Source organism: Mesocricetus auratus, unplaced genomic scaffold, assembly GCF_017639785.1.
Source record: "Mesocricetus auratus isolate SY011 unplaced genomic scaffold, BCM_Maur_2.0 Super-Scaffold_100028, whole genome shotgun sequence".
In the NCBI taxonomy this organism is placed as follows: Eukaryota; Metazoa; Chordata; class Mammalia; order Rodentia; family Cricetidae; genus Mesocricetus; species Mesocricetus auratus.
In genome coordinates this window covers 24,924,652-24,944,273 of record NW_024429209.1, presented here as the reverse complement: position 1 = coordinate 24,944,273, position 19,622 = coordinate 24,924,652, and the positions used below count along the sequence as shown (strand labels likewise).

General features: G+C 47.3%; 1 protein-coding gene across 1 annotated transcript; it reads right to left on the bottom strand.

The window, feature by feature from the left end:
* Nucleotides 1-1,773: 1,773 nt before the first annotated feature.
* On the bottom strand, nt 1,774-3,573 carry Abhd16b (abhydrolase domain containing 16B). Its single transcript, XM_005074549.4, has one exon. The coding sequence runs from the start codon at nt 3,334-3,336 to the stop codon at nt 1,912-1,914; it is 1,425 nt and encodes a 474-aa protein (XP_005074606.1). The 5' UTR covers nt 3,337-3,573; the 3' UTR covers nt 1,774-1,911.
* Between the last annotated feature and the right edge of the window lie 16,049 nt (nt 3,574-19,622).

Below are 19,622 nucleotides of genomic sequence, written 5' to 3'. Positions count from 1 at the left end.
GCTCTACAAATTAAGTTATATTTGCAGCCTCTTTATGAAAACATTTTTATTGTCTGGGGGTTGCACTGAAAATAAAGAGAGCGCGATTCGTCCTCTTCTCCTGCAGGCGCCGCTCTCTCCAGCTGGAGATGGCTCGCAGTCCGGTACAGGAAGAGTTCACATAGCCCTGAACACTCGACCCTCCCAGTAACTGAAGCCCAGCCCTGTGCACGCACCCCAGTGTTTTCTCACTTCTTTTTCACAGCACAGCACTGGTGCCCCCCTCCCAGTTTACAGATGAGCAAACTGAGGGTAATGTAATTTTCCAAAGATCGTTCCAGAGCTTTGAACCTTTGTGCTGTTAGTGTGCCAACACTAACAGGAAAATAAGAGTCCCCCTGACTTCAGATGAGGGAGTTGTGACCACTAAGCAGCTGTCTACAAAAAAAAAGTCTCTTTTGGCCATTATTTTCCTGGAAGAAAAATCCTTAAACGATATTCCCCCATTTTCAGAATTGCCCTCCTACAAAGTTGAACTCCCCAGCCAGGCTCCTATGATGGAAGCTTTCTGAAAGCTCCTGGAAGCTGCTTCCCACTACCCTTCCCTTCTCTGGCACTTCTCCCTACAGATGTCTTCTTGCACGGGACTAGGTGCTTCATTGACTATGACAGTGTCCTGTTCAGGGCTGTCCTTTAATGTATATTCCCCATTTACCTTCTTGATTAACCCAACCTGGTCAGGCCCTGTCCACAGGACTGGAAATGACAAGAACAGCCAGTAGTCTCTGCTTCATATAGTGACTACAGTGCAGATGGTGGTGAGCTGAAGACTTGTCATTCTGTTTTGCAGTCTTTTTTTTGGGGGGGGGAGGGCTGAGACAGGGTTTCTCTGTGTAGCTGTCCTGGATTAGAACAGGCTGACCTCAAACTCACAAAGATCTGCCTGCCCCTGTCTCCCAAGTGCTGGAATCAAAGGCCTGCAACACCATGCCCGCCTTCTGTTTTTCATTCTTGAGACATGAACAAAGTCCAGGTCTAGCCCGGGTCTGGCCCAAGAAACAAGTGGTCATTCAGGATCTCTGGGACCCAGGCCAGCTTGTGAACTATAACTCTAGGTCTGCAACAGCCCTTCTATGGATCCCTTCTATGGATCTTCTGTCATAGAATGTAGAAATGAGAACACGGCAGCAACCGCTGAGAACTGCCGGCAATGAGGCCCTACAATACCAATACTCTCCTTACATTTTCCCCCCAAAATAGCTCTGTTTAGCTTTGGCTGTTCTTAAACTCATTCGGTAGACCAGTCTGGCCTTGAAACTCACAGAGATCTGCCTGCCTCTGCCTCCTGGGTGTGTGCCACTGCTACCCAGCTAGTACTCTCCTCTCAGTAGGAGCTACTTAAAGATTTGTTTATTTATTACATATACAGTGTTCTGCCTACATGCCAGAAGAGGGCACCAGATTGAATTGTAGATGGTTGTGAGCCACCATGTGGTTGCTGGGAATTGAACTCAGGACCTCTGGAAGCAGTCAATGCTCTTAACCTCTGAGCCATCTCTCCAGCCCCCTAGGAGCTACTTTAATGCTTAGTTCATGTCCTCTTCTCAGGAGCTACACTGTAGCCCAAGTCATGTGAAAGGCACTCCTTGTAGCCCCATAGCCTCCCCTGAACTCCCATGATCAGACATCACGTTATCATAAAGTGGGTCAGGTTTCACCTTAATGTTCCCTTCAAGAACTAGGCACAGGCATTCTGACAGAAGCAGGAAAGAACAGAAAGCAGGTGAAGGCAAGTACGGTCCAAGATATACTTGCCCACTCTCCCAGACACCAAGATCCCAGTAGGGCCAGCTTTTCTGTAGAGAGGAACAGTTGAGTGGGGGAGCTGAAGGGTGTACAACTGCCCAAATTCATGAGTCACATAAACAGTAACTACAGTCTCCAGGGCAATTGGAAGTCCTCAGACTCCAATGGGCTGCAGTGTGTTGCCTCCAAGTTCTTGAGGTGCCTGCGTGCCAGGAACAGTGCAAGCTGCCTACGCCGCCGGGTGCTCAGACCTTGGCCCACAAGCCAGGGGAAAGTAGGTCCGTGTGGCCCACAGGCCTTGGCGTCATCCATCTCCTTCTGGCAGCGATCACGGTAAGAACGCAGCGTTGCCAGGCACCACTCATCATCCACGCGGTAGCGTGCGTAGAATGCAGCTTCTTGAACCAAGTTGCTGGTGCGCAGCCAGCGGGTTACTACTGTGCCGCCCTCGCGAGCCATCACAGACGGGTATCGGTGCTGCAGCAGGCGCAACAGCAGCTCATTGCCACGGTTACCTTCCACATCACCCTCCACTTGACAGGATGGCAGAGTAGCTATATTGGTGGAGGTGCTGACAACATCATCTTGCGTGCGTCTGAGCAACAGTACCGGACCTGGGTAGCAGCACAGCTGCTCAGCAACATTGAGATTGAAGTGCTCCCGTACAGTGCGTACCACCAGCCCCTTCCAACTGTGGGGCATGACCTTCAGCGCTAGTGGCACAAGATCATCAAAGGTGGCATCCAGCACCAGTGCACCCAGTTCTGGGTAAGTCATAGTGGCCCAAGTGGCTGTGAAGCCTCCAATAGACCAGCCATAAACCACGACATGTGCTGGTGGGAAGTTCAAGCGGTGCAATGCATATTTGACCACCACATCCATTGCATTTGCATCATGTTGAGGGAAAGGTGCTCCTGTGCTGCCCCCAAAACCAGGATGGTTCCAGCCTAGCACTGAGTACCCAGCCTCCAGAGGTGCAGAAAGACAACCCATCTCATAGAAGCCAGCATTGCCTTCACAGCATATCACAAGGCGCAGGCCACGGCCATGGCTGCCTGGATGCTGGCGACGATCCATGAACATGGTGTCAATTTCATTGCCATCACAAGCCACCAGCTTGGCACGCCGCCCACGGTAGCGCTCCACTAGGCGCTCTTGGCCCTGCTGCAGTAGAGGCAGTAGGGCACGCGTCATCAAGAACATAGAGCCAGGGTATACAAGCCAGCGACCCAGTGAGTGGGCCAGGGCATAGCTGGCGAGTTGGCTGGGCAGCTCACGGATCTGCTGAAGGAGGCACTGTGCTTGACTCCGAGCCCCACGTGGAGGCCTCGTGAGTGCGTCTTCGCCCAGGGCGGCATCATGTAGCAGCCATACCCCTGCGGCAGCTGCAGCACACGTCAAAGCACGGTGACTGCTGCTACCAGCGACTGAGGTATGCACGTCATCCCAGCGGAAGTCCACCGGCCAGTTGCGGAAGTTGTAAGTGTAGTTTGCTGTCAAGTAGATCTTGAACACGTGCACTAGTGCCTTTATAAAGCAGATGACACACATGGGCAGTGAATCTCTGTCCTGTTCCCTGCTAGCCCCAAGGCCAGAAGGCCCAGTCCTGGTAATGGAATGGCAGCAGGAGATGCAGGCCCGGCCCAGCGGGCGGCTGCGGGGTTAGGGGCCAAGCACAGCTCTCTGATGCCATTGCTCCTCTTGGTTGGCCCCAATGGCCTTTGTGACCTGTGCCTTTCAGGGCCAAGGGAAAGCTGTATCACTCTCAGTTTTGTGAGTCATTGTTGATGGAAGAAGTGACACAAGAGTAATGGGCTCACAAAGTTTTTTTTTTTTGGTTGTTGTTGTTTTGTTTTTGTTTTTTTTCCAAAACAGGGTTTCTCTGTACTTTGGAGCCTGTCCTGGAATTCGCTCTGTAGACCAGGGTGGCTTCAAATTCACAGATATCCACCTGTCTCCACCTCCTGAGTGCCCGCCCAGCACAAAGGGTTCTAAGGCTTGGTATATCTCAAGTTCTGCCCCACACCCTGGAGCAGTACTTTGGGACCACACAGCAGCTTCTCCCACCTTCTCCACTGAAGACAGGCAACCAACGAGACCAGAAATGAACAGCCTTGACTTCTTCCTTTTGAGGGGAAGAGAGAATTAAGCAAAAGGGATTTCCCACACCTGGGTCAGACTTGTTGCGGGTAACACACTATTGGCCCCTCCTTGGACCTTGGGGTTCAATGGTTTTTATTCCCCAGCAAAAATCTAGGTTAGTACAAAGCTGCTGTTGGGGTTAGGTGTGCTTGCTCCTAGCCTTACTCCTACAGCTCCGCACTTTCTTTCCCTGGAAGGGGGGTGAGGGCGGGCTAGGAACATCCACCACACATTCACACATACACACACAGGCAAACACCTTTTCTGAATCCCCTTTTCACTGGGCCAACAGCAGCCGTCACCTCCAGGTGGGTCCTGCCTAGCTGTGGTTCCTCTTTTCCAGCCCTGGTTGAGCATCTCTCTCCCACTTGAATCAACCCACAAACTATATCTTCCTCTTTTCTAGAAGGTTCTTGTGGGTGAGTTCCCCTTTTTCCTCTTGCACTGAAGATGGCCAGCCCACCTGAGGGTCAGACAGGGCTAGGGAGCAGCATACTGCCATGTTCAGGAACTCTTAGCAATGTTCCAAACTGGAAACAAATGCGAAAAGCAAGGAAATTCAGCCAAATCTCCTAAGCCCAAGGGCCAGGACTACCTGAGAGACCTCAGGTTTTTAAAGACAGTGGTTTTCAGGTCCAAGCAACCACTTCCTGGTCTCCTGTTTTGCTTTCCAATTAAGGGACTGACTGTCCCAGGCAACTCCACAGCTTTTGGACTCAGTTGAGGAAAACTCCTGTTCCTAGAGGGAAAAGAGGAGTTAGGACTATCGACAAAATTTATGATTTTGAGAAGCTACTTCCCACCCCTAACCCAAACACACACAAAATGCCTAATATCCATTTGAAGTTGAACTTAACAAAACTGTGTGTGTGTCTCTCTCTGTGGTGTGGGCGTGTCTGTGTGTTTCTGTGTATGTCTGAGAGAGGGTCTCACTGTGTGATTCAAACTAGCTTCAAGCTCACAATCCTCCTGTCTCAGGTATGAGTGCTGGGTTCTAGTTGTGGTCCCCATGACTTTACAGTGGCACAGAAGCATAGCTTTACAAACCTCCTGTTTTCACTTTCAGTACAGTATTTGCTAAAATAAATGAGGTAGTCAACACTTTGTTATAAAAATAGACTTTCTAGCCAGGCGTTGGTGGCGCACGCCCTTAATCCCAGCACTTGGGAGGCAGAGGCAAGCAGATCTCTGTGAGTTCGAGGCCAGCCTGGTCTACAAAGTGAGTTCCAGGACAGCCTCCAAAGCTACAGAGAAACCCTGTCTCGGAAAAAAAACCAAAAAAAAAAAAAAAAAAAAAAAGACATTCTGAAGCCAGGTGGTGGCGGCACACACCTTTAATCCCAGCACTCTGGAAGCAGAGGCAGGTGGATCTCTGTGAGTTTGAGGCCAGCCTGGGCTACAGAGCAAGTGCCAGGATAGGCTCCAAAGCTACACAAAGAAACCCTGTCTCAAAAAAAATAAAAGTAAAAATAATAAAAAATAAGATTTTCTGTTCAATGATTTTGCCCAGCAATATTGACTCATATAAGAAAGTGTTCTGGGGACCTGGAACTGACTTGTGAAGCAACCTTGATTCTTATCTAAATTTAAACTGGAAAATAAAATTAAAAAACAAAAAAAAACAAAAAAAAAACAAAAAAAAAAGAAAGTGTTCTGAGTATACTTAAAATAGACTGGGCCACAATGTGGTGCTCAGTATGCTAGATGTATTTTTTTTTTTTTTTTTGGTTTTACGAGACAGGGTTTCTCTGTATTATTTTGGAGGCTGTCGGTCCAGCCCGGCCTTGAACTCACAGAGATCCGCCTACCTCTGCCTCCTGAGTGCTGGGATTAAAGGTGTGCACCACCACCGCCCGGCTGTGCTAGATGTATTTTTTTTATTTTTTTATTTTTTATTTTTTGGTTTTTCGAGACAGGGTTTCTCTGTGGCTTTAGAGGCTGTCCTGGAACTCGCTCTGTAGACCAGGCTGGCCTCGAACTCACAGAGATCCGCCTGCCTCTGCCTCCCGAGTGCTGGGATTAAAGGCGTGTGCCACCAACGCCCGGCTTGTGCTAGATGTATTAAATACATTTTTGTTAAAGTTATTTAGTTTGTGTGTATATGTGTTTGGGCATGCACATGCTATTCCATCCACATGGAGGCCAGAAGACAACTTATGGAAGTTGGTACCCTTCTTATATCATATAGGTCCCAGGGATTGAACTCATATTGTCTTCTCCCCGTCCCCCAAGACCAGGCTGACCTTAAACTCACTTAGATCCACCTGCCTCTGCCTCCCAAGTGCTGGGATTAAATGTGTGTGCCACCAATGCTCAGCTGAACTCATATTGTCAAACTTGGCAGCAAGCAGCTTATAACTTATGAGCCTCAAATACTATTTTTTAATAAAATGTTTTGTTTTATAGGCTGGGTGTGGTGGCACATGCCTTTAATCCCAGCACTAGGGAGACAGAGGCAGGTGGATCTCTGAATTCAAGGCCACCTTAGTCTACAGAGTGAGTTCAAGAACAGCCAGGGCTACAGAGAAATCTGGCCTCAAAAATTGTTTAATTTATTTTATATGATTTGCATGTGTGTGCGCGCACGTGTGTGTGTGTGTGTGTGTGTGTGTGTGTGTGTGTGTGTGTGTGTGTACCATGTTCATCCCTGATACCTACAGAGGTCAGAAGATGGCATTTAGATCCCCTAGAACCAGAGTTACAGATGGCCATTAGCTGCTGTGTGGATTCTAGGAATCCTTTGTAAGAGCAAAACATGCTCTCATTTGTTGAGCCATCTCTCTAACTACCATTAAATACTTAAAAAGAAATAAGAAAACAAAAGCGGGATCTCACTACATCATTCTTGGCAGTCTTAGACCTGGCTTCCAACTCACACAATGGTGCTCATCTGTATCCCAGGACTTAGGAGAATGAGACAGTATTGCTGAAAATTCCAAACCAGCCACTACTCCCCTCAAAAAAATAAATAAATGAAAGTAAAACAAAAAGAATACTTGTAACTTATGGTGCATCTATCAGGATGTAAAATCAAATGATACCTGTATTTTAAAGTTATCTGAAGTTCTTCTTTTGTTTTGTTTTCCAAGACAGAGTTTCTCTATATAGCTTTGGCTGTCCTAGAACTTGCTCTGTAGACTAGGCCGGCCTTGAGCTCAGAAATTCACCGGCCTCCGAGTACTGGGATTAAAGGCATGTGCCACAATCACAAAGTTCTGAAGTTCATTTTAATGCCATGTCCTGTTTTTAGGTTTGTTTTTCTAAATCTGGCAATTCTGCCCCAGATGCATAGGCATCCAGCTCCAAGTCCCAGATTCTCCTGACTGTCCAGGTTTTGTTCCAGTTGGGCTTCTCTGTTCACTGGTCAGGTCTAAGGACCAGAGTGTGTCTTAAGGTTCTTCAGTCTCTTTCCTTAGATACTGGGATACAACAGTCCTGGAAAGAGACCACTGGGTACCTCACTTTTGGTCAAGGGACTGACCAAGTGTCTTGAAGATATCTGTGGTCCCTATACTCCTAAAATGTCTACCTCTGACCCTGTAGGAAAAGAAAGAAGGTGGAAACTTTAAGGAGGTCAGGGCATTCACTCTCTAGAAACGACTCAAACTGTTATTACCTGCCTTGAAGACCAAGGCGCTAGGTTCTTTTTGTGTGAGATCCAGTTGTGACTTCCATAGCGGAAGAGAGAATGAATGTCCCTGCCTCTTCAGCCCAGGTACAAGCAACTGGTGGAGAAGATTCTTTGAGGATTTGTAGACTCTGCAGATGAAGTAGCCTCAGTAGCATTGGCAGTGTCCTGAAAGACCGTCTGCATGGTGCATGGAAACACTGTTTATTCCTGGAGGCACTCTCCCAGCTTGATCTGCTCTGAGACTTTTCTTCAGCCCAGTCCAAATGCCCTTAGCTTGCCCCTGTGAAGAGAAAGGAAAGATAGGGAGAGCCAGAGACCAGATTTGGGGAGGCAGAGGTCAGTGGACTGGAGCCACTAGTCCCAAGGGGTTCCAAGGCCTTAGTGTGTGTCTGGCCTGGTCCTTGACCCTACCAGTCCACGAGAGCCCAACTGCCCCAGAACCGCCAACTCAGTTCAGACAGGAAAGCATGTGACAAGAATGAAGTTATCCTCTATTGAAGAGGCCCCCCAACGCCCAGAATGGACCAACAGCAAGCAGGATCCTTTCGCCTTCAGCCCCCTGTTTACAGCAGTCTAACAGGGTGGGGGATGGGAGGGGCGGGACTATGTGTCCCCGCTTATCAGTTTGTGAAAGAATCCTTGCTACCCATTCCTTCCAAGGAGACATCTGAGTATGCACCATACCCCCACACCCCACCCCCACTGGGGCCTGCTAGTCCAGGATGTCCCCCTTCCCCCACTGAGGCAGTGCTTCCTCTCTGGCCAGCTCTGTTCACCTCCCTAGAGGCTCTTGATTTATGCTGTTAAGTCTGAAAAGCTACCCTTGGAGAAGGAAAGGAAAGAGAGAAAACCAGTCCCAGAGGCCAGAAGGGCTGGAGCCAGGATCAGAGCCCCTTGGAAGAGGGTATTTATCTCATCACTAGCTGACCATGGCAGCACCCTGGCTTTGAGAAATATGAAGCTGCCTTCAGGAAAAGAAGCTGAGTTTGTACAAACGCCTCTGCTCAGGAAATGGGGTGCAGGGAAGGTGGGGGTGGTTTGGAGCCCAAGGACAGGAGGGGACTCTTCCTGGCGGATAAGGGGTCAAGAGAAGGGGCGGAAATGGTCAAGACAGCTGCTGAACATCTGGAGTCACAGAGAATTAATTATCCAGCGCCCTAAAGGACAGTGGGGTGGGTGGGGAGCCCTCTCCTTCCTGGCTCTTTGAAGAGCTGCTCCATTGTCTGGCCCAGGATGAAGGACCTGATGAGCTGTCCCTCCCCAGAGGGCTCTAACACCCATCCTGGGGTGATAAAGCCTCAAATTATCATTTCTGAACCTTCAGTCACAGTGAAAGCCTGTAACCACACTGGACACACCCTTTGGGCAACATATCTGGTACGTGAAGAGGAAGAAATGAAAACCTAAACCCTACCAGAGCCTGAATGGAAGACATACTAATCCTTGCCCAGTACTGCTGCTGGCACCCCCTATACCTGCCCTGAGGGAATGGACCAGTGGGAAGGGTCCAGTGTCAGAGCCTTGACGGTGGCGAGGAGAATGGTGTCATGCTGCTTTTCACAGATCTCAGGGTGGAATCAGATGCAGAGTTCCCTGGGCTCCCTACATCTTTCTCTCTACAGACTATGAGAGTGAACAGTCTCTTCATGGGACTCAAGCCAAGGTAATGATCCTGAGCTGGCCTCTGGGTTCCCAGATAGAATTTGAAGGGTCACTGTATGGTCAGGGGGGCAGTCTCGATTCTGACTTGGGAATCTCAAAGCAGGGGCTTTAGCTATTCCTCTATGGAAATATCCAGGGTTTTAAGCAAAGTGAGTTTTATTATTGTTAACCAAAATGTAACATTCTAATTCAGCCGGTGAGATGGGAATGTTCTCTCCACTTCTCTCCTTGAAGTTCTGAGTCAGTCCTTTCGCACTTTTCTCCTGTTGCCTACAAACATGTATGCATACAAACCCTGCCCCAGCCCCTTTTTTCTTTTGATAGAATTTCGTGTATTCCCATACTGGTCTAGATCTTGTAATGTAGCTGAAGATAACCTTGAACTTTCTGATAGCCCCACTTTTGCTTCCCAAGTGCTGGGATTATAGATTATAGATGTGTGTATGCACTGGGGAACAAACTCAGAATTTTCTACAGCCTCTTATTTTTTTATTTTTATTTATTTATTTATCTTTGGTTTTTCGATACAGGGTTTCTTTGTGGCTTTGGAGGCTGTCCTGGAAGTAGCTCTTGTAGACCAGGTTGGTCTCGAACTCACAGAGATCTGCCTGCCTCTGCCTCCTGAGTGCTGGGATTAAAGGCATGCGCCACCACTGTCAGGCATTATTTTGTTATTTCTATTTACAGAAATAAGTTTAGTGTGCACTGTAGAATGGCAATGTATTATGAGCTTCACTGCTGCTGGGACAAGCTGTTGTAAAACTGTCCTGGGTATTCTGGTAATGTGCCAGGTATCCCCAAGAGTCTTCTGGAGCTTTCCCTTCTGCAAACATGGCTGCAATGTGTACAGGTACAGTGTTTTCCAAGGGCCCTTTCTTATAGATGCTTTTTCTACATACTAGATTCCTATGAGTATGTTGTTTTTATCATTCAAATTGCTCTTGCAAAAGTCCTTCTCAACCAGTAAGTCTTTCTCACTCTGGAAGAGAACTTGTATTTGAAAGCTCTACACCGCCTAGGGCAGCTCTGGACTTTTACTGTGTCTCTGTCCTGTGTGTGTAGATTTCATGAACACTGTCTTGACCACTGACTAGAACAGTAGCAGAAGCCACTTCTGTGGCCCATTGGGAATCCTTCCCCTGGAGGCGACCTGTGATATACTCCTGGTGATCAGATAGAAACTATGGTCTGGACTTGAGACCATCAGGCCTGGGTCTTGGAAAAAGAGAGGCTATAAAGCTGAGGGTGAATAGAAAAGTGGGCCATGGAGTTTTTCTCTTGGCACTTTTTGTTTGTTTTAATTTTCATTACTCTATGTGTGTGTGTGTGTGTGTGTGTGTGTGTAGGCCAAAAGACAATTTGTGGGAGTCAGTTCTCTCTTTTACCTCATGGGTCCCAGGGATTAAACTCAAATCATCAGGGTTATTAGCAAGCATCTTTACCAGCTGAACCATCTTGCCAGTGTGGGTCACTCACTCAGAGTTATTTGGCCAGTCAGGACCTGAAAACCAGTAATAGAGCCCGGAAAAGAATCTAGTCAAGAGGGTCCCAGAAGAGACTTGCAAGGAGACTCAACTCTGTGAGAGGATACCGAGATCCCCACAGTGAAAACATTATCCACATTTTTTCCTGGCTTCTTGAAAGGAACTATACGAAAACTAAAGAGTAGTGGCGCCCTATAAATTGCTACAGAAGGGGTAGTCCATTTTAAGCTCATGGAGAACTAAGGCATGACCTAAGGACCCTACTCAACACCCTGTCGCTCTACTCTTATTAAGCTGGTCACAGCCAGAGGGCTCCAGTGGTAGGAAGTGGGGCTAGGGCTTAAAAGGGAGATTGAAGTCAGCCAGCTATGTAGTCACTCCTTACCCAGGGAAGTCACTGAAAAGTATGAAAGCTGTGCTTCAGTGTGATTTTTAAGAGTAAAGTCTGGTCTGGAGCCAAATCTACTTTGTACCCAGGTAGTGTTGGCAGAGGCAAAGTGCTTCCTGGCTAAGTTGCCTGCCCTATACCTTCCTCTCTTGGGCCTGCAACTCCAACCTCCTTGGATGGTAGACTGAAAGCTGGCTTCCACTGAGGCCTAAGCATCCAGGACTATGAGTCCAAGGGTGACCCCATTCTGGGGAGTGTATGGCTTTATAGCCATCTGAGTCCTGGGGGGAGAGCCAGCCCAGAGCTAAGAGTTTCTTGATATGTGGACAGGCCTTGTATACGCAGAGCCACACACAGACCCACATCTGTGTCCTACATGATAGAGAGAAGACTGTGACCAGGGCCTCTCTCTCCCTCTGGCACATGGCTGGGGGAGGGGGCTCACCTACCCAGCTTACTTTGTGCTGATCTAGGTTATGGCTCTCGCGGCTCCTTCTAAGTCACTTGCACAGATTAAAAATGGCAACTGTCCCAGAGCTGATCCCAAGGGACTCTGGAACTTGCCCCATCCCCCAGGCATTCTCTGTTCTCAGCATTGGCCCCAGTCTAGGACAGCTGCTCCAGGGTTGCAACTCACTCCACTCCATCCATCCAGGTCAGGTGGTTGTAGTGGGGTCAAACCAACCACAACCTGGATGGTAGGGGCCAAGATGCCATGGCAAGCCCAAACAAACTGGCCCTTCTTCTCAGTTCCCTTTTTCCCTCTCTCCTCTGGGACCTACCCACCATGGATAGGAAAACAGAGAAGGAACAGAACAAGAAGGGACAAAGGAGAGAAAAGGAGATTGGCCTGGAAGGTACCCACACCTTGATTCCTAGGACTTCTGTATCTGGGACTTCAGGGTCAGGCCACCTATACCTACACAAATCACATACCCCCAGGAGGCACTTGGTCCAAGACAGGATCTGTGGGCCAGGAAAATGTCTGGATCTTTGCCCTGAGTCCACTCAGGGAAGGCAGTGAGGCAGAGAGGGTGAAGGAGCAGAGGGGAAGCTATGATGTCTACCACACCAGCTCTGCGCATAAGCACAAACAACGAGGCTGTCTACCCTCACCACTTTGAAGCTGCTCTGAGCGGAGTCAAAACTGAGGGTGCAGCCTGGTGATGGCTACACATAACTTTTTTGTTTGTTTGTTTTGTTTTTTGTTTCTTGAGACAAGGTTTCTCTGTCTAACAGTCCTAGCTGTCCTGAAACTAGCTCTATAGACCAGGCTGGCCTGGAACTCACAGAGATCCACCTGCCTTGCCTCCCAAGTGCTGGGATTAAAGGCGTGCGCCACCACCGCCCAGTTGGCTGCACACACACACACACACACACACACACACACACACACACACACACACACACACACACACGGATCTCTGAGTTCAAGGCCAGCCTGGTCTACGGCACTAGTTCCAGGACAGTCAAGGCTAAACAGAAAAACCCTATCTCAAAAAAAAAAAAAAAACCCAAAAATAAAAAAACACAAACAAACAAAAAACTCTAAGGGTAGGGTACAAGTGCCTACCCAGCCCCTCTAGCTGCTCAGGAGCCCAGAATGTCTCAAGAAACTTTTGAAGTGCCAGAATGAGGCTGAAGGAAGAAGGGGGCACCCTACCCAGGCCCTGAGTCCACCCTCTCCAAGGCAAGTAACCTTGTCCACAGGCTTAGAGTCCAGCTCCGGAGTCACCCTCTGTGCCAGGTGTATCTGGGTATGAGGACCAGGGAAAAGAGGACTCTGCCATCCCTGTCCTAATTCTATCCCCAATTTATTTTTTGAAGGTTCCTGTAGGGGCAGCAGTGGATCAAATAATTGGCCCCTCGGGCTGGAGAGATGGCTCAGAGGTTAAGAGCACTGACTGCTCTTCCAGAGGTCCTGAGTTCAATTCCCAGCAACCACATGGTGGCTGACAACCATCTACAATTCAATTTGGTGTATATATAATAAATAAATAAATCTTTAAAAAAAAATAATAATTGGCCCCTCTCTCAACTGAAAATAGCAGCAGGCCTTGGCCTTATGGAAACCCCCCAGAGTGGGAGGTAGGGAGGAAGAAGAGGGAAGGAAGGGAGGCTTCTCAGGAAATGCCTGGGTGCCCTAGCTGCCCTAGAAAAGACTCCTGGTCATTGGCCCTGCCCTTGGAAAGTCCCAGGCAGGGCCTGTGGACCTGGGCTGGGAGTAGTGCCAGCAGAGGAGCAGGGGTCCCTTATGCAAGCACCAGACACCAGGGTGGACCTCCTTTTCTGCCTACCTGGGTTTCTGCCATGGACACCATCAGGGCAAATGAAGTAACTCTTTTTTGTGGTCATTCTTTGTTCCTGGTAGTAGTGATCTGGTGCCCTTCACCATCCTCAGAAAAGTTTATTCACCTGATATTTCAATTATTGAGACAGGTCTCATGTAGTCCGGTTGACTCAGACTTGATATGTAGCCAAAGGTGACCTTGAACTATTAATCTTTCTTCCTCTACTTCCCCAATGAGGATTACAGGCATGTGCCCAGATATTTGCAGATAAAGGCCCAAGTGAGGGTTTGACAAAAAAAAGAAAAAAAAAGAAAAAAAGAAAAAAGAAAAAAGACTACAGAGAATAGAAACTGGGACTGACTACAGGAATTAATCTTCAGGGACTGAACCTGGGTGTGAGAACAAGGTCAGTGGGTTGTAGAGACCTGGGATGGAAGTAGGAAGGTAAGTGAGACTTGCAAACTCAAGGCACAGAGTTTGAAAGGAAGACTCCACTGAAGATACCAGACTTTATTGTATTTCACAAATACAACATTTAGTGCTCTGTAGCTTTGGAGGCTGTCCTAGAACTAGCTTTTGTAGACAAGGGCAAAGCCTACATTTTATACAAGGAATTTGAGCATCTGATTTTGATGCCTATGGAATTCCTGGACATTCCCCTTTAGTGCTCTAGGAACAAAGGCACAGCTCTAGTTGTGGAGGATTTGTAGTTAACACTGACCGAGGAGCTGGGCGGTGGTGGCGCACACCTTTAATCCCAGCATTCGGGAGACAGAGACAGGTGGATCTCTGTGAGTTTGAGACCGAGCAAGTTCCAGGACAGGCTCCAAAACAATACAGAGAAACCCTGTCTCGAAAAAACAAACAAACAAACAAAAAACCCAAAACAAAACACTGACAGAGGATCAAGACAGGGTTTGGCTTTGGAGGCTGTCCTGGAACTAGCTGTTACAGACCAGGCTGGTCTCAAACTCACAGAGATCTACCTGCCTCTGCCTCCTGAGTGCTGGGATTAAAGGCGTGTGCCACCACCGCCCGGCTGGCTACTCTTCTAAAGGACCCGACATCAATTCCCAGTACCCACACATCAGCTCACAACTAGGAAACTCCAGTTCCAGAGGAATCCAATACCCTTTTCTGTCTTCCTTGGACACAAAGTATGTACATGGTAAGTGACTTTTTTTTTTTTTTTGGTTTTTACAAGACAGGGTTTCTCTGTATTGTTTTGGAGGCTGTCGGTCTAGCCTGGCCTCGAACTCACAGAGATCCGCCTGCCTCTGCCTCCCGAGTGCTGGGATTAAAGGCGTGCGCCACCAACGCCCGGCTCTTGATTATTTTCTTAAAGTTAACTCTTGGACCAGAGAAGTGGCTTGGTTGATAAGGAAGGTTCTTGAGGTCAAGCCTGCTGACCTGAGTTTGACCCCGTGGTAGAAGAAGAGAATGAACTCCCACAAAGGGTCTCTGACCCTTTCATGTATGTTGTGGCATATGCTTGTGTGCCAGTGTTACACACACACATACACACACACACACACACACACACACACACACACAGTCTTTTTTTTAAGGTGTCAGCTTTTGTCTTTTTAAATTTTCTCTGTTGTTTCTATTTTATTGCTTCCTGTTTTGTCAATCAGTATAAAGGACTTTATTTGGAATCTCAATAATGGCAGTTCAGGAAACATGGATATAGATGATTCTTTTTTTTTTTTTGGTTTTTCGAGACAGGGTTTCTCTGTGGCTTTGGAGGCTGTCCTGGAACTAACTCTTGTAGACCAGGCTGGCCTCGAGCTCACAGAGATCCACCTGCCTCTGCCTCCCAAGTGCTGGGATTAAAGGCTTGCACCACCAACGCCCGGCTGGATTTAGATGATTCTTAATCAGTGTTTTGAGGATAGGTGGGAATACACTTATGCAAACAATACTGATTTATTACATGGCAAAAAATTCTTTAGTTTGCCAGGCAGTGTTGGTGCATGCCTTTAATCCCAGCACTCAGGAGGCAGAGGCAAGCGGATCTCTGTGAGTTGGGCCAGCCTGGTCTACTGAGAGAGTTCCAGGACAGCCTCCAAAACAATACAGAGAAACCCTGTTTTGGAAAAAAAATCTTTAGTTTGGCTGTGGTAGTGCACACTTTAATCTTAGACCCTGGAATGCAGAGGCAGATCTCAGAGTTCCAGGACAGCCAGGGGTATACAGAGAAACCATGTCTCAAAAAAAAGGGGGGGGGAGGACCTCTGGAAGAGCAGAGTGGGCAGCCTGGTCTACATAGTGAATTCAGACTCACCAAGATCCAACTTTTGTCTCTGCCTCCCAAGTACTGGGATTAAAGGTGTTTGCCACTATGACTGGCTTAGAAAATGTTTTATAAAATTAAATATACAAAATCCTAAGTGGCTTAAGTGCTGACCTCAGTTTTCAGGTAGACACTACAAGAAGACTGAAATTCAAATCCTTTTGGTAGTTTCAGGAAGTAACTCTTAATGATGGACCACAAAATTAAAAATGAGAAATCAGCTAAAAAGGTCAGAAGGATAGCTTTAGAAAGCAGTTGTATGATGTAACAGTCTTGGGGGTCAACATGATAGACACAGAGAAAGGAGAAATGGTTATTTCAGAGTACATATATTTTGGTGACATCAGGTTTAAGGCAGTGGTTCTCAACTGTCCTGGAGTTTCTTCCAGTTTGGTCCTGCTGCCGTTTTAGCCCCAAATAAACACACAGATGCTATATTAATTATAAAACTGCTGACTGATGTCTAGGGCTTCTTATTGGCTATCTCTGACTTAATTATTAACCCATAACTACTAATCTATGTATTTCTACTGGGCCTTATCTTACCAGAGAAGGCCTAGCACATCCTATCCTCCTGCTCTCTACATGGCATCTCCTCGCAGTCTCTCTCCACCTACCTTTCCCAGAATTCTCTCCATCTCCTAGTCCACCCTATCTTCCTGCCTCTGTTGGCCAAACAGTGTTTTATTCATCAACCAATAAGAGAAACACACATACAGAAGGACATCCCCCATCTACTCAACCTTCCTAATTCTGTGACTCTATAATACAGTTCCTCATGTTGTGATGACCCAAACCATAAAATTATTTTCACTGTTACTTCATAACTAATTTTGCTATTGTTGTGCATTGCAATTTCTGTGTTTTCCAGTGGTCTTAGGCGACTATTGTTGTTTTCATTTGCCCCGCTTGTACCATCAACATCACTTTTATTGCTTCTACCTCCATTGATAAGACCAAAATCCACCATTCATTCATTAATTTATCCATTCAAGAATATTCTTTTGGGCCGGGCGGTGGTGGGGCACGCCTTTAATCCCAGTACTCGGGAGGCAGAGGCAGGCGGATGGATCTCTGTGAGCTCGAGGCCGGGCTGATCCAACAGCCTCCAAAACAATACAGAGAAACCCTGTCTCGTAAAACAAAAAACAAAAACAAACAAACAAAAAAAGAATATTCTTTTGGTCAAGGGATGTGTTTTAGTTGAGTTCTCTGTTCTTATCAGTGAGTATGTTTGTTAGTTTTTTGTTCACTTGACACTAGCCAGGGTCATCTGGGAAACTATAATTGAGAAAATGTCTTCATTAGACTGGCCTGTAGGCAATGCCACTTCTTGGGCAGGTAGTCTTGGGTTATATAAGAAAGTATGGTGAAATAGGTATGGCAGTGCACATCTTTCCCCCCAACATTTGGGAGGCAGAGGCAGGAGATTCTCTGTTAGTTTGAAACCAGCCTGGTCTGCATAGCAAGTTTGAGACCAGTGGGGGTGCATAGTGAGACACTGTCTTGTAAAAAGGAAAAGAAGCTGGTGATGGTGCTGGTGCTGGTGCTGGTGCTGATAATGGTGGTGGTGGCCCAGATTCTGGAGGAAGCAGTGGCACACATGTCTTTAACCCCAGCACTCAGGAGGCATAGGCAGGCAGATCTCTGAGTTCAAGGTCAGTTTGGTCTACAGAGAAAGTTCTAGGACAGCCAGGGCTACATCGAGAAATCCTGTCTCAGAGAGAGAGAGAGAGAGAGAGAGAGAGAGAGAGAGAGAGAGAGAGAGAGAGAGAGAGAGAGAGAGAGAGAGAGAGAGAGAGAGAGAGAGAGAGAGAGAGAGAGAGAGAGAGAGAGAGAGAGAGAGAGAGAGAGAGAGAGAGAGAGAGAGAGAGAGAGAGAGAGAGAGAGAGAGAGAGAGAGAGAGAGAGAGAGAGAGAGAGAGAGAGAGAGAGAGAGAGAGAGAGAGAGAGAGAGAGAGAGAGAGAGAGAGAGAGAGAGAGAGAGAGAGAGAGAGAGAGAGAGAGAGAGAGAGAGAGAGAGAGAGAGAGAGAGAGAGAGAGAGAGAGAGAGAGAGAGAGAGAGAGAGAGAGAGAGAGAGAGAGAGAGAGAGAGAGAGAGAGAGAGAGAGAGAGAGAGAGAGAGAGAGAGAGAGAGAGAGAGAGAGAGAGAGAGAGAGAGAGAGAGAGAGAGAGAGAGAGAGAGAGAGAGAGAGAGAGAGAGAGAGAGAGAGAGAGAGAGAGAGAGAGAGAGAGAGAGAGAGAGAGAGAGAGAGAGAGAGAGAGAGAGAGAGAGAGAGAGAGAGAGAGAGAGAGAGAGAGAGAGAGAGAGAGAGAGAGAGAGAGAGAGAGAGAGAGAGAGAGAGAGAGAGAGAGAGAGAGAGAGAGAGAGAGAGAGAGAGAGAGAGAGAGAGAGAGAGAGAGAGAGAGAGAGAGAGAGAGAGAGAGAGAGAGAGAGAGAGAGAGAGAGAGAGAGAGAGAGAGAGAGAGAGAGAGAGAGAGAGAGAGAGAGAGAGAGAGAGAGAGAGAGAGAGAGAGAGAGAGAGAGAGAGAGAGAGAGAGAGAGAGAGAGAGAGAGAGAGAGAGAGAGAGAGAGAGAGAGAGAGAGGAGAGAGACTGCACAAGCCAGGAAGCAGTGTTCCTCTATGGCCTCTGCTTCAGTTCCCTCCCTCCAGGTTGCTGCCTTGATCTTTTTTTTTTTTTTTTTTTTTCCGAGACAGGGTTTCTCTGTATTGTTTTGGAGGCTGTCCTGGAACTCGCTCTTGTAGACCAGGCTGGCCTCGAACAGAGATCCACCTGCCTCTGCCTCCCGAGTGCTGGGATTAAAGGAGTGGGCCACCAACGCCCGGTTTAACCCCACTCTTTTTTACTTTTGTTTTTGTTGTTTTGCAGAGCTGAGTATTGAAGTCAGAACTTAGAACACACTAGGCAAGCATTCTACCCTTGAGTAACACACCCAGCTTCTGTTCCAGAATCTATTGAAAAGAAATTAAACATGTTTATACAGACTTGTCCTCAGATGTTCATAGCATGAATCATAATGCCTTGAAACTAGCAAAACCCAAGTATCTATACACTGGTGACCAATAAACAAGCTGGATGCAGCCAGGCGTTGGTGGTGCACGCCTTTAATCCCAGCACTCGGGAGGCAGAGGCAGGCGGATCTCTGTGAGTTCGAGGCTAGCCTGGTCTACAAAGTGAGTTCCAGGACAGCCTCCAAAGCCACAGAGAAACCCTGTCTCGAAAAAAACCAAAAAATAAAAATAAAAAATAAAAAAACAAGCTGGATGCTTCTATATAATAGGAAGAAAAGCATCACAGAGATTTTATGCTAAATGAAACAGCCACGCATAGAAGACCACATATGGAGCCAACACTGGTGTCATAGGTCTGTAATTCAAACTCCCGAGGAGGCTGAGGCAAAATGATTAAAGTTCAAGGTCTGCTTTGGCTACAGAATGAATTCAAGGACAGTTTGGTCAACTAGGTAAAGCCCTGTCTCAAAGAAATAATAAGAGGGTTTAGGATGTAGCTCAATGGTAGAGAACTTGCCTAGAGGGCACCGACATTAGATTTAATCCCTAGCACTACACGAAGCAACACACACACACACACACACACACACACACACACACACACACACACCACCACCACCACCACCACCACCACCATCATCACCACCCCCACATACTTACCACAACCATACAAAACGCATGATTCTGTTCACATGAAATCTTGGAACCATGGCATTCTATGACATGGGGCATGGTCATGAATTTGTTAAAATTCATTTGTGCTGTACTCAATATGGATGACTATCATATGTACAAATTAGATTTTTAAATGGAGATTAATTTTTTGAAAAGATGTAAAAATTGGAGGTGGAGCTAGAGAAATGTCTCGTAGTTAAGAGCACTTATTGCTGTTGCAGAGGACCTGGGTTCAGTTCCAAGCACCTACATGGT

Excerpts from the sequence above, each read along its gene's own strand:
- Abhd16b (XM_005074549.4), bottom strand. The coding sequence starts at position 3,336 with ATGTGTGTCATCTGCTTTATAAAGGCACTAGTGCACGTGTTCAAGATC.